Source organism: Oncorhynchus masou, chromosome 3 (assembly GCF_036934945.1).
Source record: "Oncorhynchus masou masou isolate Uvic2021 chromosome 3, UVic_Omas_1.1, whole genome shotgun sequence".
Taxonomy (NCBI): Eukaryota; Metazoa; Chordata; class Actinopteri; order Salmoniformes; family Salmonidae; genus Oncorhynchus; species Oncorhynchus masou.
In genome coordinates, this window is record NC_088214.1 from 4,092,049 (window position 1) to 4,113,903 (window position 21,855).

General features: G+C 46.7%; 1 protein-coding gene across 1 annotated transcript; it reads right to left on the reverse strand.

Moving 5' to 3' along the window:
* Positions 1-215: 215 nt before the first annotated feature.
* LOC135509056 (activin receptor type-2B-like) lies at positions 216-20,245 on the reverse strand. Its single transcript, XM_064929368.1, has 11 exons — positions 19,857-20,245; positions 12,042-12,249; positions 7,070-7,185; positions 6,683-6,834; positions 5,667-5,810; positions 4,001-4,144; positions 3,577-3,725; positions 3,299-3,413; positions 2,932-3,070; positions 1,353-1,483; positions 216-1,002 (listed from the first exon to the last, which is right to left on the reverse strand). Exons 1-11 carry the CDS (start codon positions 19,906-19,908, stop codon positions 805-807), a joined length of 1,548 nt encoding a protein of 515 aa, XP_064785440.1. The 5' UTR covers positions 19,909-20,245; the 3' UTR covers positions 216-804.
* Positions 20,246-21,855: the final 1,610 nt, after the last annotated feature.

Consider the following 21,855-nt stretch of genomic DNA (forward strand, 5'->3'; position numbering starts at 1 on the left):
CGTTATTTCAAAAAGGCGTTCCTAGCCAGACAAAGATGGACGACAGAACGCTGAGTAAAGAGCCACGTTTCATCCCGAGGAAGATAAATACGTTGGAACAGTGGTTCATCCGACATGAGTCCTGCGGACCTACAGTGTGTGTGTATGTATATGGAATACCTAGGATAGGATAGAGTAATCCTTCCCACCCCCCCCCCCTTAAATGATTTAGATGCACTATTGTAAAGTGGCTGTTCCACTGGATGTCATAAGGTGAATTCACCAATTTGTAAGTCGCTCTGGATAAGAGCATCTGCCAAATGACGTAAATGTAAATGTATGTATATATATGGTTGGTCGGGGGAGACAGACAGACGGACGGACGGACGTCACTCACACACACACACACACACGTCCAGAATGTGTGTTGTGCATCGCCACGTCAGAGGAAAACGGTTGGCTTTCTTTGGCTGGCCGCCATCTTGACCAGACGACAGGATGAGGTAATAATCAAACCCACTAAACACAACAAGAGGTATTGACTGAATAGAAGATTAATACAAGTTAATGTCTTAGAGAGGTATTTATCCAGCATATAGCTTATTTCTGTCCTGTAGTTTTCACTGAGAAAAATCACACAAGACGGACAGAAGAGAAGACTTGATCCAAAATAACATTAAAAAAAAGTCTTAAAAACAATAATACCCAATATCAAGACTATAAAAATAGCAGCTGTATTCAAGTTGTTTCAAAGTTTAGGCTAGAAAAGTCAGGAGCATCGTTCCGTGATGACGTCACTGCTCTGACGTCACAGTAACACAGAACTCAGGTGCCGGACTCTTTGGGAGGTAGGTCGTCGTCGACGGTTACCGACATTACTACGGCAACTGGGCAGTCTGAGGTAGTGCTGACGGTTGTCCTGGCGATCTGGGAGATGCGTTCCTCGACACAGCCGGCGGAGAGACGAGCCTCGGCGTCATGGTCCCAACACTCCTCTATAGTCTCACACAACTGAGACAGACCCTGTGGCACCGACACACAGCAAGAAACCAAGAGGTTACAGGAAATACAATATAAAACAATCAGAGGTTTTTTTAAGTCCCCAAAGAGTTAAATATTTTCTCCAGTCCTCCAGTACCCCCAACAGAACACATTGTTTGTCGTGGTCCCGGACAAACACACCTGATTCAACTGGTCAACCAATCATCAAGCTCTTAATGAGTTGAATCAGGTGAGTTTATGGAGGAACGACAACAGACATTAGTGCTGGTGGGACTGGAGTTGGGAACCACCGCTCTACTGTTACTCTAGTGTAACATCCCAGCGTACCATCCCAGCGTACCATCCCAGCGTACCATCCCAGCGTTACTGACCGGGTGTTTGAGCCAGGTGTCCTTGATGACCGGTCTCATCTTCTTGTGAACGACCACATCCTGCAATTCCTGTAGAGACGTGTGTTGGCCAATCTCCTCCTCGAACGGCAGCATGAACTCCCCTACGGTACCTGAGAGACAAGGAAACATCATATCGCAGGGTTTACAACTTACTGATAGTTTGTTTTTAGTAAACACATCGCTTTAAGTAAATGCATTGTTTATTATTAGTAAATGCATTGTTTATACAGAAACTAAAAAACAAGGTAGACATTTGGCATATATGAAAATATATATTAGACATCAAACAGAGCCGGAGGGGGTGTGGCCTAGGCGTCAAACAGAGCCGGAGGGTGTGTGGCCTAGGCGTCAAACAGAGCCGGAGGGTGTGTGGTCTAGGCGTCAAACAGAGCCGGAGGGTGTGTGGTCTAGGCGTCAAACAGAGCCGGAGGGTGTGTGGTCTAGGCGTCAAACAGAGCCGGAGGGGGTGTGGTCTAGGCGTCAAACAGAGCCGGAGGGGGTGTGGTCTAGGCGTCAAACAGAGCCGGAGGGGGTGTGGCCGGAGGGGGTGTGGTCTAGGCGTCAAACAGAGCCGGAGGGGGTGTGGTCTAGGCGTCAAACAGAGCCGGAGGGGGTGTGGTCTAGGCGTCAAACAGAGCCGGAGGGGGTGTGGTCTAGGCGTCAAACAGAGCCGGAGGGGTGTGGTCTAGGCGTCAAACAGAGCCGGAGGGGGTGTGGTCTAGGCATCAAACAGAGCCGGAGAGCCGGAGGGGGTGTGGTCTAGGCGTCAAACAGAGCCGGAGGGGGTGTGGTCTAGGCGTCAAACAGAGCCGGAGGGTGTGGTCTAGGCGTCAAACAGAGCCGGAGGGGGTGTGGTCTAGGCGTCAAACAGAGCCGGAGGGGGTGTGGTCTAGGCGTCAAACAGAGCCGGAGGGGGTGTGGTCTAGGCGTCAAACAGAGCCGGAGGGGGTGTGGTCTAGGCATCAAACAGAGCCGGAGGGGGTGTGGTCTAGGCATCAAACAGAGCCGGAGGGGGTGTGGTCTAGGCATCAAACAGAGCCGGAGGGGTGTGGTCTAGGCATCAAACAGAGCCGGAGGGGGTGTGGTCTAGGCATCAAACAGAGCCGGAGGGGTGTGGTCTAGGCATCAAACAGAGCCGGAGGGGGTGTGGTCTAGGCATCAAACAGAGCCGGGGGGTGTGGTCTAGGCATCAAACAGAGCGGGGGTGTGGTCTAGGCATCAAACAGAGCCGGGGGTGTGGTCTAGGCATCAAACAGAGCCGGAGGGGGTGTGGTCTAGGCATCAAACAGAGCCGGAGGGGGTGTGGTCTAGGCATCAAACAGAGCCGGAGGGGGTGTGGTCTAGGCATCAAACAGAGCCGGAGGGGGTGTGGTCTAGGCATCAAACAGAGCCGGAGGGGGTGTGGTCTAGGCATCAAACAGAGCCGGAGGGGGTGTGGTCTAGGCATCAAACAGAGCCGGAGGGGGTGTGGTCTAGGCATCAAACAGACCCGGAGGGGGTGTGGTCTAGCAGTTAAAGAAACGTGTTTGTAACAGGGGGATCCTGAGCAGGAACTCACCGTCTGTGGCGATGCATCGTGACACCAGTTCCCACAGCACCAGCCCCATAGCATACATATCAATCCTCAGGAAGGAGTCTCTCTGGAAGTTTATAGCCCCTTCTAGAACCTCAGGGGCCATGTAACGCCACGTACCCACCTGGAGGAGGGAGAGTGAACGACAGAGAGAGAGGGAGAAATAAAGTACAGAGACAGAGATAAAATAGAACGAGAGAGAGATAAAGTACAGAGACAGAGATAAAGTAGAACGAGAGAGAGAAAGTAGAACAAGAGAGAGAGAGAGAGAGAGAGAGAGTGAAGGCAAGTAAGTAATTGTAAGACCTGTATGTGTGTGTGTGTGTGTGTGTGTGTGTGGTGTGTGAACTACCTGTCCGTGGGTGTCTCCTGGAGGTTTCCCCGGCTCAAACCGAACCGCCAAACCAAAGTCTCCGATGACGGCTGTCAGATCACGTCTCAACATCACGTTCTTACTCTTGAAGTCCCTGGGAAACATAGTTCATATATAACCCGTGTGGGAGCAAGATGTACCTATAGGGTTCAAGTTATTATATTTTGTTACGATCCTCCATGACACCCGTCGTCTCGATATATTATTATGCTTATCTAAGCAGGTAAGTTATTGACTTTGAAAACACATGATGTCACCTGTGTGCGATGGTGGGTTTGGGGCCTTCTCCCTTGTCGATGGCTGTGTCTTCATGGAGGTAGGCCAGACCACGGGACATCGTCTCAGCAATATGACACATTTCAGACCATGTCACTGTACGGTCCTTCAGATGGTCAGTCAACGAACCCTGTACACACACACACACACACACACACACACACACACACACTTGGTTAAAAATAGTTTTTGACTATGGCTTGGATAACAAACTGGAACAGACCACAATATAAACACAACATGCCCTTCTATAAATGAATAGATTAATTTATTGATAAATGAATAGATTAATTTATTGATAAATGAATAGATTAATTTATTGATAAATGAATAGATTAATTTATTGATAAATGAATAGATTAATTTATTGATAAATGAATAGATCGATTGGCTGTATTTCCTCACCCGCTCATGGAATTCCATGATGAGCCAGAGTTCAGTCTCCATGTTGCTGCCGTGTTTCTCCGCAGCGATGTAACGAAGCAGGTTCTCATGTCTCATACCAGGAGTCAGAAAGATATCCCGCTCATTCTGCCACGACTGCTTGTCCTGCACACCCATACAACCATATGTTATAATGGAAACTTACAGGGTCGGCAGGGTAGCCTAGTGGTTAGAGTGTAGAGGTGGCAGGGTAACCTAGTGGTTAGAGTGTAGAGGAGGCAGGGTAACCTAGTGGTTAGAGTGTAGAGGTGGCAGGGTAACCTAGAGGTGAGGCAGGGTAACCTAGTGGTTAGAGTGTAGAGGTGGCAGGGTAGCCTCGTGGTTAGAGTGTAGAGGTGGCAGGGTAACCTAGTGGTTAGAGTGTAGAGGTGGCAGGGTAGCCTCGTGGTTAGAGTGTAGAGGCGGCAGGGTAGCCTCGTGGTTAGAGTGTAGAGGCGGCAGGGTAGCCTCGTGGTTAGAGTGTAGAGGCGGCAGGGTAGCCTCGTGGTTAGAGTGTAGAGGAGGCAGGGTAGCCTCGTGGTTAGAGTGTAGAGGCGGCAGGGTCGGCCTCGTGGTTAGAGTGTAGAGGCGGCAGGGTAGCCTCGTGGTTAGAGTGTAGCGGCGGCAGGGTCAGCCTCGTGGTTAGAGTGTAGAGGTGGCAGGGTAACCTAGTGGTTAGAGTGTAGAGGTGGCAGGGTAGCCTCGTGGTTAGAGTGTAGAGGTGGCAGGGTAACCTAGTGGTTAGAGTGTAGAGGTGGCAGAGTAACCTAGTGGTTAGAGTGTAGAGGCGGCAGGTTCGGCCTCGTGGTTGGAGTGTTGGGGCAGTAACCGAAAGGTCGCTGAATAGAATCCCTGATCTGACAAGGTCAAAGAATCTGTCGTTCCGCCCACTGTTCCCCCGGGCGCTGAGGACGTGGATGTCGATTAAGGCAGGCAGCCCCCCCCTGATTCTCTGATTCAGAGGAGTTGGGTTAAATGCGGAATACACATTTGAGTTGTACAACTAACTAGGTATTTCCCTCTCCCATTTCAATTTTAATCAAATTAAAATCACAATATATTTATGAAACTCTACTTACACTAGTAGGATCCAGTACCCTTAGATCCCCAAAGCACAAGCAGTAGCATAGTGGAAAAGTCCCTAGAAGGAAGAAACCTCAAGAGGAACCAGGTTCAGCGGGGAATCATTTCTGCTATTACCTGTACTCACACAGGGCTGAATGTTACAATCCCATAGACCGGGGTTGTCAAACATAAACCCGCGGGGAGTTTGAGTCAAGAGCTCGTTTAATAACCCTCTAGAAATCGATGTCCATCAGAAATCTAATTTATCATCATAAAAAAAAAAATCCACCAGATAAATGTCTAGATTTTAAGCCAGAGATCTCAATGTACTTTCCAATGACGACAAAACAAAATGGAAACCGTGTAGTCACGACAACGGACCTACAGCACATTCATACAGTGGGTCTTCACTGTCCAGTTAAGAACCACCAAGTCGTCAAAAACTAACCAAGGAAATATAACCATCCGGACCTCATTAAAGACTGAATGTTGCCCCCCCCACTAACCATGGGGGGAAATGGGGAAATGGGTGGGGGGAAATGAATGAGGCCCCTGCCATAGACTAAAGCCCTGTATGTCTTACCCGAACAGGGAAGACCTTCACAGCCACGTATTCACTCATCAGCTGAGCCTTCCACACACAGCCGAAGCGCCCCCTTGCCTTCACCTCCAGTAACTGCAGAGGCTTCAGCCCCACCATGGGAGAGGGAGGGGTTTGCCGAGGGTCCTGACAGACAGAGGAGAGGGGAGAAAACGCTACAACCTGAAGAACAAGTCCATATCACACTCCATCAATTCTCTGATTCTTTCCTTGATCTTCTTTATGTGTTGGGCTATGTTTACATAAGCAGCCCAATTCAGATCTTTTGCCGATAATTTGTCTTTTGACCAATAATTAGGCAAAATATCAATATTGGGCTGCCTCTGTAAACACAGCCATTTTTTCTATCAGACGATATGGCCACGGGGGGACCTGATCCTAGATCAGATGATATGTTCACAGGGGGGACCTGATCCTAGATCAGATGATATGTTCACAGGGGGGGGACCTGATCCTAGATCAGATGATATGGCCAGAGGTGGGGGGGCTGATCCTAGATCAGAGATATGGCCGAGGGGGGGGACCTGATCCTAGATCAGATGATATGGGGGGGGACCTGATCCTAGATCAGATGATATGGCCACAGGGGGGGACCTGATCCTAGATCAGATGATATGGCCACAGGGGGGGACCTGATCCTAGATCAGATGATATGGCCACAGGGGGGGGGCCTGATCCTAGATCAGATGATATGGTCATAGGGGGGGGACCTGATCCTAGATCAGATGATAGATCAGATGATATGGCCACAGGGGGGGACCTGATCCTAGATCAGATGATATGGCCACAGGGGGGACCTGATCCTAGATCAGATGATATGACCACAGGGGGGGGACCTGATCCTAGATCAGATGATATGCCCAGGGGGGGACTGATCCTAGATCAGATGATATGGGGGTGGGGGACCTGATCCTAGATCAGATGATATGGCCACAGATCAGATGATATGGGGGGGGACCTGATCCTAGATCAGCACTAGTTAAATGGTGTGATCTCACCTCAAGGAGGTCAACATGTCCGTAGGGTGGTTTGTGCTGCCGGTACATCCACAGGGCAAGTAGCAGGGTCAGAGACAGAACACACAGAGAGAGCAGACTGAACACCAGGCTATTCAACAGAGATGGCACTCTGGGAGGGGGGCGGATTTTCACTAGGGAGGAGAACAGATCACAGAAGATGAAAATCGAATCAGTCAGACACATTTTCACTGTGGAAGGGAACACAATCAACATCTTTAACGATATCTTCATTTATTTTACTGGTGGTATATTGTGATGCCTGATATCCAGTCTGTATGATTTGTGTTCTGACTCTAAAATAAATAAAACATTTTTTTTTTTTTTTTTTTTTTTAAAGAACGGGGTTCAAAGTTCATGTCCACTCACCTCTGTTGCCGGCGGCAACGAGGTCAGGCAGGTGTGTGAACCTCTCATTGCAGTAGTTCCCCTCACAGCAGCAAAAGAACACCTGGGGGTTCTCTTCCATGGACACACACTCCTGCCTGACGAGACACACACACACACACACACACACATTATTTACAAGATCGATTAGTCCCAAACGTTCCTGACATATTTCTGTAGCACTGCTAGGATGATTTGAGTAAGGCCATTGTGACATCATGGTGCTACATAGTTGATCTGTGATTGATTTTATATTGCCATAGTATTGCCATTAAGCACTTTTTTGTAATTACACAAGTGGAATAAGGACCAGTACATCCTATTCCGTGTGTCCCATCATAACACACACTTAAGTCAAAAAGTGCCTGGTACCTGTCATAGCAGTTGGTAAGTAGTTCCTGGTACCTGTCATAGCAGTTGGTAAGTAGTGCCTGGTACCTGTCATAGCAGTTGGTAAGTAGTGCCTGGTACCTGTCATAGCAGTTGGTAAGTAGTGCCTGGTACCTATCATAGCAGTTGGTAAGTAGTGCCTGGTACCTGGCATATCACAGTTGGTAAGTAGTTGGTGTAGTGCCTGAGACCTGTCATAGCAGTTGGTAAGTAGTGCCTGGTACCTGTCATAGCAGTTGGTAAGTAGTGCATATCAGTTGTAAGTAGTGCCTGGTACCTGTCATAGCAGTTGGTAAGTAGTGCCTGGTACCTGTCATATCAGTTGGTAAGTAGTGCCTGGTACCTGTCATAGCAGTTGGTAAGTAGTGCCTGGTACCTGTCATAGCAGTTGGTAAGTAGTGCCTGGTACCTGTCATAGCAGTTGGTAAGTAGTGCCTGGTACCTGTCATAGCAGTTGGTAAGTAGTGCCTGGTACCTGTCATAGCAGTTGGTAAGTAGTGCCTGGTACCTGTCATAGCAGGTGGGAAGTAGTGCCTGGTACCTATCATAGCAGTTGGTAAGTAGTGCCTGGTACCTGTCATAGCAGTTGGTAAGTAGTGCCTGGTACCTGGCATATCAGTTGGTAAGTAGTGCCTGGTACCTGTCATAGCAGTTGGTAAGTAGTGCCTGGTACCTATCATAGCAGTTGGTAAGTAGTGCCTGGTACCTGTCATAGCAGTTGGTAAGTAGTGCCTGGTACCTGTCATAGCAGTTGGTAAGTAGTGCCTGATACCTGTCATAGCAGTTGGTAAGTAGTGCCTGGTACCTGTCATAGCAGTTGGTAAGTAGTGCTTGGTACCTGGCATATCAGTTGGTAAGTAGTGCCTGGTACCTGTCATAGCAGTTGGTAAGTAGTGCCTGGTACCTGTCATATCAGTTGGTAAGTAGTGCCTGGTACCTGTCATAGCAGTTGGTAGCAGTTGGTACCTGTCATAGCAGTTGGTAAGTAGTGCCTGGTACCTGTCATAGCAGTTGGTAAGTAGTGCCTGGTACCCGTCATAGCAGTTGGTAAGTAGTGCCTGGTACCTGTCATAGCAGTTGGTAAGTAGTGCCTGGTACCTGTCATAGCAGGTGGGAAGTAGTGCCTGGTACCTATCATAGCAGTTGGTAAGTAGTGCCTGGTACCTGTCATAGCATAGCAGTTGGTAAGTAGTGTGCCTGGTACCTGGTCTGTCATAGCAGTTGGTAAGTAGTGCCTGGTACCTGTCATAGCAGTTGGTCAAGTGCCTGGTACCTGTCATAGCAGTTGGTAAGTAGTGCCTGGTACCTAGCAGTTGGTAAGTAGTGTACCCTGGTACCAGTAGTGCCTGGTACCTATCATAGCAGTTGGTAAGTAGTGCCTGGTACCTAGCAGTTGGTAAGTAGTGCCTGGTCAGTAGTGCCTGGTACCTATCATAGCAGTTGGTAAGTAGTGCCTGTCATAGCAGTTGGTAAGTAGTGTGCCTAGCAGTTGGTAAGTACCTATCATAGCAGTTGGTAAGTAGTGCCTGGTACCTAGCAGTTGGTAAGTAGTGCCTGGTACCTGTCATAGCAGTTGGTAAGTAGTGCCTGGTACCTGTCATAGCAGTTGGTAAGTAGTGCCTGGTACCTGTGCCTGGTACCTAGCAGTTGGTAAGTAGTGCCTGGTAGTGCCTGGTACCTATCATAGCAGTTGGTAAGTAGTGCCTGGTACCTGTCATAGCAGTTGGTAAGTAGTGCCTGAGACCTGTCATAGCAGTTGGTAAGTAGTGCCTGGTACCAGTTGGTAAGTAGTGCCTGGCAGTGCCTGGTACCTGTCATATCAGTTGGTAAGTAGTGCCTGGTACCTGTCATAGCAGTTGGTAAGTAGTGCCTGGTACCTGTCATAGCAGTTGGTAAGTAGTGCCTGGTACCTATCATAGCAGTTGGTAAGTAGTGCCTGGTACCTGTCATAGCAGTTGGTAAGTAGTGCCTGGTACCTGTCATAGCAGTGCCTGGTAGCAGTTGGTCAGTAGTGCCTGGTACCTGTCATAGCAGTTGGTCAGTAGTGGTAAGTAGTGCCTGGTACCTGTCATAGCAGTTGGTCAGTTGGTAGCAAGTAGTGTCCTGGTAGTGCCTGGTACCTAGCAGTTGGTAAGTAGTGCCTGGTATCATAGCAGTTGGTAAGTAGTGCCTGGTACCATAGCAGTTGGTAAGTAGTGCCTGGTACCTGTCATAGCAGGTGGGAAGTAGTGCCTGGTACCTGTCATAGCAGTTGGTAAGTAGTGCCTGGTACCTGTCATAGCAGTTGGTAAGTAGTGCCTGGTACCCAGTTGGGAAGTAGTGCCTGGTACCTGTCATAGCAGTGGTGGTAGCAGTTGGTAAGTAGTGCCTGGTACCTAGTGCCTGGTATAGCAGTTGGTAAGTAGTGCCTGGTACCCTAGTGCCTGGTATAGCAGTTGGTAAGTAGTGCCTGGTACCTAGCAGTTGGTAAGTATGGTACCTGGTCATAGCAGTTGGTAAGTAGTGCCTGGTACCTGTCCAGTTGGTAGTGCCTGGTACCTAGTCATAGCAGTTGGTCAGTAGTTGGTAAGTAGTGCCTGGTACCTGTCATAGTACCTGTCATAGCAGTTGGTAAGTAGTGCCTGGTACCTGTCATAGCAGTGCCTGGTACCTGTCATAGCAGTTGGTAAGTAGTGCCTGGTACCTGTCTATAGCAGGTGGTGGTAAGTAGTGCCTGGTACCTAGCAGTTGGTAAGTAGTGCCTGGTAGCTAGCAGTTGGTCAGTAGTGCCTGGTACCTATCATAGCAGTTGGTAAGTAGTGCCTGTCATAGCAGTTGGTAAGTAGTGCCTGGTACCTAGCAGTTGGTAAGTAGTGCCTGGTACCTATCATAGCAGTTGGTAAGTAGTGCCTGGTACCTAGCAGTTGGTAAGTAGTGCCTGGTACCTGTCATAGCAGTTGGTAAGTAGTGCCTGGTACCTGTCATAGCAGTTGGTAAGTAGTGCCTGGTACCTGTCATAGCAGGTGGGAAGTAGTGCCTGGTACCTAGCAGTTGGTAAGTAGTGCCTGGTACCTGTCATAGCAGTTGGTAAGTAGTGCCTGGTACCTATCATAGCAGTTGGTAAGTAGTGCCTGGTACCTGTCATAGCAGTTGGTAAGTAGTGCCTGAGACCTGTCATAGCAGTTGGTAAGTAGTGCCTGGTACCTGTCATAGCAGTTGGTAAGTAGTGCTTGGTACCTGGCATATCAGTTGGTAAGTAGTGCCTGGTACCTGTCATAGCAGTGCCTGGTACCTGTCATATCAGTTGGTAAGTAGTGCCTGGTACCTGTCATAGCAGTGCCTGGGTCAAGTAAGTAGTGCCTGGTATCATAGCAGTTGGTAAGTAGTGCCTGGTACCTGTCATAGCAGTTGGTAAGTAGTGCCTGGTACCTGTCATAGCAGGTGGGAAGTAGTGCCTGGTACCTAGCAGTTGGTCAGTAGTGCCTGGTACCTGTCATAGCAGTTGGTCAGTAGTGCCTGGTACCTGTCATAGCAGTTGGTCAGTAGTGCCTGGTACCTAGCAGTTGGTCAGTAGTGCCTGGTGCCTGTCATAGCAGTTGGTAAGTAGTGCCTGGTACCTAGCAGTTGGTAAGTAGTGCCTGGTACCTATCATAGCAGTTGGTAAGTAGTGCCTGGTACCTAGCAGTTGGTAAGTAGTGCCTGGTACCTGTCATAGCAGGTGGGAAGTAGTGCCTGGGTCATAGCAGTTGGTAAGTAGCCTGTACCTGTCATAGCAGTTGGTAAGTAGTGCCTGGTACCTGTCATAGCAGTTGGGAAGTAGTGCCTGGTACCTGTCATAGCAGGTGGGAAGTAGTGCCTGGTACCTGTCATAGCAGTTGGTAAGTAGTGCCTGGTACCTAGCAGTTGGTAAGTAGTGCCTGGTACCTAGCAGTTGGTAAGTAGTGCCTGGTACCTAGCAGTTGGTAAGTAGTGCCTGGTACCTAGCAGTTGGTAAGTAGTGCCTGGTACCTAGCAGTTGGTAAGTAGTGCCTGGTACCTAGCAGTTGGTCAGTAGTGCCTGGTACCTGTCATAGCAGTTGGTAAGTAGTGCCTGGTACCTAGCAGTTGGTAAGTAGTGCCTGGTACCTAGCAGTTGGTCAGTAGTGCCTGGTACCTGTCATAGCAGTTGGTAAGTAGTGCCTGGTACCTAGCAGTTGGTAAGTAGTGCCTGGTACCTATCATAGCAGTTGGTAAGTAGTGCCTGGTACCTGTCATAGCAGTTGTTAAGTAGTGCCTGGTACCTGTCATAGCAGGTGGGAAGTAGTGCCTGGTACCTAGCAGTTGGTAAGTAGTGCCTGGTACCTATCATAGCAGTTGGTAAGTAGTGCCTGGTACCTGTCATAGCAGTTGGTAAGTAGTGCCTGGTACCTGTCATAGCAGGTGGGAAGTAGTGCCTGGTACCTAGCAGTTGGTAAGTAGTGCCTGGTACCTGTCATAGCAGGTGGTAAGTAGTGCCTGGTACCTAGCAGTTGGTAAGTAGTGCCTGGTACCTAGCAGTTGGTAAGTAGTGCCTGGTACCTAGCAGTTGGTCAGTAGTGCCTGGTACCTGTCATAGCAGTTGAAGTCATCCAGCCAGCAGCCTTTCTTCACCAGTTTAATGGTTCCTGAGACGTTGAGCCAGGAGGAGTAGCAGTGTAGTCGTTTATCCTTCTCCCCCTCACACCTCTCCACACCACTCTGGTTGGTACGCTCTGTACGCCAGTTATCATTGTAGTACACACAATCTCTGGTCTCCACATCGCCATGGCCCCAGCCTAGTGGCAGGACAGAGGAGGAGGCAGGAGAGAGAGGACAGAGGGGGATCATGGTTAGAGGCAATTCCATTCATCCCGGGGGGCTGCTCCAAGTCTCCGAAGAATTAGCCAGACTCAAGAGGCGTGCATGCCATCCAACGCTTCTGAGTATATTATTTGCTAACGTTCAGTCCCTGGACAATATAGTAGATCAAATCAAATTTATTTATATAGCCCTTCGTACATCAGCTGATTTCTCAAAGTGCTGTACAGAAACCCAGCCTAAAACCCCAAACAGCAAGCAATGCAGGTGTAGAAGCACAATGCAGGTGTAGAAGTAGATGAGCTCAAGGCGAGGATCTCCTTCCAGAGAGACATCGGGAACTGTAACGTAATCAGTTTTACAGAATCACAGCCCCCTCTGGAGACACAGCCCCCATCCATTTAGCCAGTGGGGTTCTCCGTCCATCACGCAGAAAGGAAGAAAGAGCTCTCCGGGAAAAAGAAAGGTGGAGGTGTACGTATAAGCAATAAGGCCAGAGGGGGTGTGGTATATGGACAATAAACCACGGCTAAGGGCTGTTCTTATGCACGATGCAGCACGGAGTGCCTGGACACAGTCCTTTGCCATGGTATATTATCCATATACCACACGGGGATGGCATGAGCTAGCATGCAAGCTAGCTACAATTCCATCAACAGAATACTGCACGTTTTGCAGAAATGAATGGTCAAATGCCATATCGGAATAATGTCATTGTTTATTTCAAGGTCAGTCTATTTTTGCTGAACTGCCTGATCTTCAGTGGCCAATATAAACTTGCTGGATATCATGGTAGCCAATGTTTGCATTAGCCATTATACCTGAATTTACTGCTGCTAGCTAGTAGCACTCAGGTTAGCATGTAGCTAGCCATAGCTTGGTTTGACATTCAATGTCTACTATGATGGTAAAAGTTCATCGGTAACAGTACAAGAAATTCTGATGTGCTGAACTCCTAATAAGTGATGTGTTTCAAGCCTGCAAGTAGTTAGCTAGTAGAGGTAAGCCAACAGGGGAGGATAATAGGCTATGCTAAAAGCCTGCTAGCGGTTAGCTAGTAGAGGTAAGCCAGCAGGGGTGGAAAAGGGGCTATGCTAAAGGCCTGCTAGCGGTTAGCTAGTAGAGGTATACCAGAATGGATGGAAAAGAGGCTACGCTAAAAGCCTGCGCACTGTATAGGTGATAGAGAATCAAGAAACCACGGGATATGGTCTGATAATTTGTCTTCATTGTACATTTATACATCCCACTTAATAATATACATTGTATTTTTAATTGATTCACTTGTAAAACATGTTTTACTCTTTAATTTGCACTTCTGGTTAGATGCGAACTGCATTTCGTTGTACTTGTTCAATGACAAAGTTTAATCTAATCTAAGGACATGGTCCAATAGGAGGACTCGGTATGATGTGGTTCTTTAGAGTCTTGTGGACAGTGGTTTCACTCCGACTGAGTGTTCTACTCCGGGCTGAGTGTTCTACTCCGGGCTGAGTGTTCTACTCCGGGCTGAGTGTTCTACTCCGGGCTGAGTGTTCTACTCGACGTCACAACGCTTATCCATCATAACTTCGGGTCAAATTTGGATAAAATGTAAATTTCTCCCAAAATACAAAATATAAAGTTATATGTCGTATTGGGATTTTTAGTTGGAAGGATGAAACAAATCAACATGATTAAACAGCAACCTACTTTTACAATCTTCCCTTTAACTCAGAAGGCCTCCCGAGTGGCGCAGTGCAGGCACTGCACTTCAGTGCTCACTGCCACTCTGTCGCAGCTGGTCGCGACCGGGAGACCCGAGGGGTGGCGCACAATTTGCCCAGCGTCATCTGGGTAAGGGGAGGGTTTGGCCGGCAGGGATGTCCTTGAACCACCGCGCACTAGCGACTCCTGTGGTGGGCCGGGCGCAGCGCACGGTCGCCAGGTGTACTGTGTTTCCTCAGACACATTGGTGCTTCTGGGTTTTAGTGGGCGTTGTGTCAAGAAGCACTGCGGCTTGGTTGTGTTGTGTTTCGGAGGTCGCGTGGCTCTCGACCTTCACCTCTCCCGTGTACGTACGGGAGTTGCAACGATGAGACAAGACTTTTTTTTTTATAAAAAGGTTTTATGATTACCTCAGGAACCACCTGCTTTCAATATACTTTGTATCCCTCATTTACTCAAGGAGTTTCCATTATTTTGGCAGTTACCTGTATATGTACTGTGAACATACAGTTTCTTTATGCTGCTCTCGCCAAAACCGCCCACACCTAGCTAGAGTTCTCACCTGACAACCCGTTAAAACAAAATAAGCATGTCCTATTGGACACGTAGCCTTCTGATAGTTCCTCAGTTAACCTTCTGTTTGATGCCTTCTGAACACGAACCTGATAAAACTCTGTAATGATGTCATTATACCACCTTGATATGCCGGGTGAAGACCTCACAAACATAATAATTACATTCCAAATGGCACCCTAATCCCTATTGGAACCTGGTCAAAAGTAGTACACCAGGTAATACACTGGTCTAAAGTAGTGCACTGGGGAATAGGGTGCCATAGGGCTCTGGTCTAAAGTAGTGCACTAGGGAATAGGGTGCCATAGGGCTCTGGTCTAAAGTAGTGCACTAGGGAATAGGGTGCCATAGGGCTCTGGTCTAAACTAGTGCACTAGGGAATAGGGTGCCATAGGGCCCTGGTCAGAAGAAGTGCACTGGGGAATAGGGTGCCATTTGGAACACAGCCTGTGTGTGTGTGTTAGCTATTTCCATAGACAGCAGCAACCCTGACCATTTTTATTTGTTGCATTAAAAAAAAGGGGCAATTTGCATTTCAAACAAACAAAGCGGACCACCCCACCACTATTTTGGTTAACAATCGCAGATCAACCCTTTAACTAGATGACTATAGCACATCTGGGAAGAAAGATGAGGTTCTATGAGCAGAATAATCATAATTGACTTCAAACCCAAAACACCCCCCCCCCCCACCATAAGAGCAGTGGTGTTTAGTGGTAGAATAGGCTACTGAGACAGTAAAAGTTGTCATGTTGACTAGGACTTATTCATCACAATGGAGGAGAACGCTAGTGTTTCGACCTGCAACACAGCCTGAAAACTGTTTTTAATGTCAGTTTGAAGTTTAGGTATTTCATTCTGGTGGGTTTATTCACTAATTGAATCAAAACTGTGAGCTCAATGTGAAGTAAAAAAAAAACATCAACAAAACTGTTCCAACAAATATTTTTGTGTGGATAGGAAAAATATCAGAAGTGATGACATCATAATATGGTTTGAACGTAGCATGTAGATGTTTCTGAGTCTTTGTTCACTGGAAAAAAAAATAAAGCCTGTCTCTTTAAAACCCTGTCTATAGGAGCCTGGCCGCCCAACCCCCTACGGTGGTATCCCTCTATCTGAGAGGAAGAGGTGCAGTGAGAGGTTTCAAAATATGTCCAAAATAAGCCCAATGCGTTTCTATGGCCTTATTTTGGAACTGGGGAATAGGGTGCCATAGGGCCCTGGTCAAAGCTAGCCTGCTTTGGGACGACTCCCATTGTTAGGGCGGAGACATGAGCATCTCGTCATGGGGCCTAATCTACCCATTAGACAAACAGAGAAAAACATTATCAAAATAAAATAGAACGCCACTGTAAAAAAGCTAAAACAGAGCTAAAACTACAACCAGCGCACACAGAGCTAAAACAGAGAGCTAAACTAGCCTACAACCAGCGTACTACACAGAGCTAAAACAGAGAGCTAAACTAGCCTGTACTACACAGAGCTAAAACATACATAGCTCTATTTTAAAACAGAGAGCTAAACTCTGTACTACACAGAGCTAAAACAGAAGCTAGTGTAATAGGCTAAGCTAGCCAACTACACAGAGGTAAGCTAGCCTACCACACAGAGCTGAGCTAGCCTAATACCAGGCTACTACACAGAGCTAAACTAGCCTACTACACAGAGCTGATAGCCTAATACCAGGCTACTACACAGAGCTGATAGCCTAATACCAGGCTACTACACAGAGCTGAGCAAGCCTACCACACAGAGTTGACCTAGCCTAATACCAGGCTACTACACAGAGCTAAGGTAGCCTACTACAAAGAGCTGAGCTAGCCTAATACCAGGCTACTACACAGAGCTGAGCAAGCCTAATACCAGCCTACGACACAGAGCTGACCTAGCCTAATACCAGGCTACTACACAGAGCTGAGCAAGCCTAATACCAGCCTACGACACAGAGCTGAGCAAGCCTAACACATGGCTACAGAGGTAAAACAGAGAGATAAGCTAGCCAACTACACAGAGCTAAAACAGAGAGCTAAGCGAGCCTACATGCTCCAGTGATCCCCGACGCTGATTGTTAAAATGGCGCCGAAGAGGATGGCTGACGTTCTACATGCCTGTAACTAATTGTGCTATTTTATTTGGTTTTTTTTGCGTCTAACTTATTTTGTACATAATGTTGCGGCTACCGTCTCTTATGACTGAAAATAACCTCGGGACACCAGAACTGGGATTACTCACCACCAACCCTTTTCCTTTAACGAGTCCGATGAGAAGGATATTCTGCTCTCCCGGGAACAGGCCCAAATCCCCGTCATTTGCGTGAAGAAAAGACGGAGGAAAAGAGGAAGCAGATCGGGCTGCCTTTTGAGAATCCGTAGGTGAGCGAGTAAACTCCCACTGCCTTCCGTTCTACTTGCTAACATGCAATCAATGGAAAATTGATGACCTACAATTACGATTATCCTACCAACTGGACATTAAGAACTGTAACATCTTATGTTTCACCGAGTCGTGGTTGAACGAAGACTCGGATAATATAGAGCTGGAGGGATTTTCAATGCAACAGCAGAACAGAGAAGCTACGTGTGGTAAGACGAGGGGTGGGGGTGCGTGTCTTTTTTGTCAACAACAGCTTGTGCGCGATGTCTAATATTTAAGAAGTGTCAAGGTATTGCTCGCCTGAGGTAGAGTACCTTATGATAAGCTGTAGACCACACCATCTACCAAGAGAGTTCTCATCTGTATTATTCGTAACCGTCTATTTACTACCACAAAGCGAAGCTGGCACTAAGACCGCTCTCAACCAACTCTATAAGGCCATAAGCAAAGAAGAAAATGCTCACCCAGAAGTGGCGCTCCTAGTGGCCGGGGACTTTAATGCACAAACTTAAATCAGTTTTACCACATTTTTACCAGCATGTCACATGTGCAACCAGGGGGGAAACAATCCTAGGCCACCTTTACTCCACACAGAGATGCATACAATGCTCTCCCCTTCCCTAAATTTGGCAAATATGACCATAATTCTAGCCTCCTGATTCCTGCGTACCAGCAAAAACTAAAACAGGAAGTACCAGTGACTCGCTCAATACGGAAGTGGTCAGATGATGCAGATGCTACACTACAGGACTGTTTTACAGCACAGACTGGAATATGTTCCGGGATTCATCCATAGGCATTGAGGAGTACACCACCTCAGTCATCGGCTTCATCAATAAGTGAATCAATGACGTTGTCCCCACAGTGACTGTACGTACATATCCCAACCAGAAGCCATGGATTACAGGTAACATCCGCACCGAGCTAAAGGCTAGAACTGCCGCTTTCAAGGAGTGGGACACTCATTCGGACGCCTATAAGAAATCCTGGCAAAGCGCCAACACTGGATTAAGATTAAATCCTACGACACCGGCTTCTGACACTCGTCGGATGTGGCAGGGCTTGAAAGACAACAAAGTGAAACCCAGACGCGAGCTGCCCAGTGACGCGAGCCTACCAGACGAGATAAATGCCTTTTGGGTCCTGTGTGGCTCAGTCGGTAGAGCATGGCGCTTGCAACGCCAAGCGTCGTGGGTTCGATTCCCGCTGGGGCCACCCATATGTAAAAAAGTAGTGGCCCCAGCCGACTTGTAAGTCGCTTTGGACAAAAGCGTCTGCTAAATGGGATATATTATTATTTATTATTATTAGGTTCGCTTTGAGGCAAGCGACACTGAAGCAAGCAACACGGAAGCATCCACGAGAGCACCAGTTGTTCTGGAGGACTGTGTGATAACGCTCTCGGAAGCTGATGTGAACAAAACCTTCAAACAGCTCAACATTCACAAAGCCGCGAGGCCAGATGGATTACCAGGACGTGTACTCAAAGCATGTGCCTAATACCTACACGTTTCAAGCAGACCAGCATAGTCCCTGTGCCCAAGGAAGCGAAGGTAACCTGCCTAAATGATTACCACCCCGTAGCACTCAAATCAAATGTTATTGGTCATACACATGGTTAGCAGATAATGCGAGTGTAGCGAAATGCTTGTGCTTCCAGGTCTGACAATGCAGTAATATCTAACAATTCCCCAACAACAACCGAATACGCACAAATATAAAGGGGTGAATGAGAATATGTACATGTAAGTATATGAATGAGCGATGGCCGAGCGGCATAGGCAGTAGAGGCCAACCGATTAATCGGAATGGCCGAGTTTTCATAACAATCGGAAATCTGTATTTTTGGGCGCCGATTTTTTAAATATATTTTTTATACCTATATTTAATTAGGCAAGTCAGTTATGAACACATTCTTATTTTCAATGACGGCCTAGGAACAGTGGGTGAACTGCCTTGTTCGGGGGGGCAGAACCACAGATTTTCACCTTGTCAGCTCGGGGATCCAATCTTGCAACCACATACCTATGTGAGAGTGGTTTCTCGGCCCTCACTAGCATTAAAACTAAATTCAGGCACAGACTGTGTGTGGACAATGATTTAAGACTGAGACTCTCTCCAATACAACTCAACGTTGCAGAGTTATGTGCATCCTTTCAAGCACACCCTTCTCATTAACCTGTGGTGAGTTATTCACAATTTCCAGTGAACAAATAAGGGTTTATATGTAAGATGGTTAAATAAAGAGCAAAATGGTGGAATATTATTATATTAGTATGTGTGCCCTGGTCCTATAAGAGCTCTTTGTCACTTCCCACGAGCAGGGTTGTGACAAAAACTAAACACTCACTCTTATGTTTAATAAATGTATCGTATTGTGTGTGTGACAGGCTTACAGTGATGGAAAAAAAATGGAAAAAAAACATTGTAGAGTGCGCTGACCCTTGTGCTCGAGGGGGTACAGCTGGAGGGTGAATGTTTGAAGGGGTACGGGACTATAAACAGTTTGGGAACCACTGGTGTAGAGGATCCAGCTATTGTGTTATGTTGTGAATCTGCACAGGAGAACAAAACACATGACGACACAATTATCCCGTGTCGACACACACCAGCAGCATTCCATCAGACTAGGCTACAGCATAGATAAAAAAATAATCCTCAATCTACGGAAAGCATGATGTTGGATGACACAAATCGATTGAATTATTTCATTACAAATAAAACAGCAAGACACATATCCACGTGAAGGGAAATACCTTGACAACACGTGCCCCGACAATAACTAAATTAAAGGGGGATGGAAACTTGCCAAGTTAATTAAAGGTTCAATTAAAATTAAAAACGAAGCTACCAGTTATGCCAAATTGTGTTGTTTTTTTGCAACTGTGGCCGTTTCTTCAATGTGTACAACAGACGCGTCGTTTCTTACCTGCACACAAAGTTCCCAGGAGAAGCGAACAAGTCAGCCAGGAAAAAGCCATGATGTTATCGTATTGATAGAAGACAGGGAAGACTTACACCTTGTTTTCCCGTCGCGAACATTTAAACCGGAGATCGTCCCGACATCAGTCCGAAGTCACAATAACCACTGGCTTCTCCGATCCATCTAACCACAGCGTGTCGGTGGCGGCACAACACCTTAGCGGGACGGTTAGAGAAAGACACTGTTTAGTAACCCGTGTGCACTAGTAAATTCACAATTTCCGTTTTGTCCAGATTCCGTTTGAAATGTAGTCCAGCTAATAGATAATCCAGGTTTACGCTCTACTAGAGAGATCGGAGTTTACATGTATGTTATTGATCTGGGTACAAAATGGCTCCTGATGGGGGTCGTCACCAGTTACCACAGCCACAAAGTCATAATGACCGCTAAACCCCGCCCATTTCTACAATTTATCTTCTTAACATCTGATTTTAAACCTAACCTTAACCACACGACTAACCTTATGCCTAACCCTAACCTTAAATTAGGACGACAGAGCATTTAGGACTTTGTGGCTGTGGTAACTAGTGCCTAGCGGGAATGGTTGCGAGCAGGGAAACCCGGTTGTATAAACACAAAGAGGAGAGATTCAGGGAGATGCGCAGCTCGAGGAGCGGGGTGACCTTACCGGGACACTTTGATGGGATCATCATTAGAAATATTAAATAATATCACAACTGCTAACAGTCATCCATGTGATTTTGAACTTTTTTTTAAATGTATGTTTTATCCAGAATTAATTTGAAATATCCAGTCATTTGTTTTCTCTCACAAACATGAGAAATAAATAGAATATAATACAAGTATATCCCTTTTTAGGGGAATTGCTTTGCCACAAAGGAAAGTGTGCATGGCAATTCCTGAGTATTTGCATTAAAGTGTTATTGCCATTGACATAGATTATTAGGCTCCATCACTATTATTCTGAATACATTATAGTTCAGCTGGGCTGTTGGGTCCTTGAAACTGAGCAGCACGTGCCCCCTCAATGTGATATAGGAAGAATAAAACGTGTTTTTTTTGCCTAGTTTCCTTTAGTGGATTTTTTTTTTAAATTGTTGCTTGATTTTCTTGATTTAAATCACAAATATTTGACTTTGGCCCTCGGTGGTGCCTCAACATGATTAGCTCCACGACTCCTCTACTTAAAAGGTGTTAATAACATGTCTGAAACCAGGGTCATACTGGCTTCTTCTAAAACAATGGACGAGTGTAACCTGAGACAAAGCATTATCCTCATTACTCTATGTTGACCCTGTCTTACACACACACACACACACCGTATTGACCCTGGTGTGTAACTCAATATAGCGCGATCGGTGAAACTGTGTTACAGACAGACGTTCTCTCATATATATTCATTGCAATTGAAGATTTAAACTTTTTTTTTTAAACGCACGCAAGCCGTCTGGTAGAGCTGGTCAAAGGTTGGAACAAATATAATCACAAGACAAGACAATACCTTTTTTTTCATAACAAGAGATAAGAGAGTGACGAGAGACCACAACAAACATGGCTAGAGATGTAGAGAAAATCGTAGTATAGAGACCGTCTGGTCAGAATCAATCAGAACTGACTTTCAGTTTGTTTGTTTTGTACCAGCTCTAGCTACTACCCCACATGATGCCGCTATACCATTTGTCAACCGAGAAAGCTTTACGCTTGATCACATATCGGAAGATATTAGTTATTGTGTGTGTGTGTGTTTGTTTGTTTGTTTGTTTATTTGTCTCTCGGCTCCAGGAAGAGAATAAAAGTATGAATGTTACATTGACTTCAGTGACATTTCAGAATAACTAGATAAGATATTAAAAATAAAATGTGGATGAAACCCTGATTATTAGCCGTTGAAGTGTTGTTTGTGTTTTTATTCTCATTCAGACCATGAAGTTTCACATGATGGGTGGAACTTCAATAGCTGTATTGCCAACATGCTGAACAAACC

Coding starts and splice junctions, on each gene's coding strand:
- LOC135509056 (XM_064929368.1), bottom strand. CDS start 19,908: ATGGCTTTTTCCTGGCTGACTTGTTCGCTTCTCCTGGGAACTTTGTGT. Junction 12,250..19,856: donor CCTGGGAACTTTGTGTGCAG/GTAAGAAACGAC, acceptor TCCTGCCACTAG/GCTGGGGCCATGGCGATGTG. Junction 4,145..5,666: donor TGAAGGTCTTCCCTGTTCGG/GTAAGACATACA, acceptor ATGGGTGTGCAG/GACAAGCAGTCGTGGCAGAA.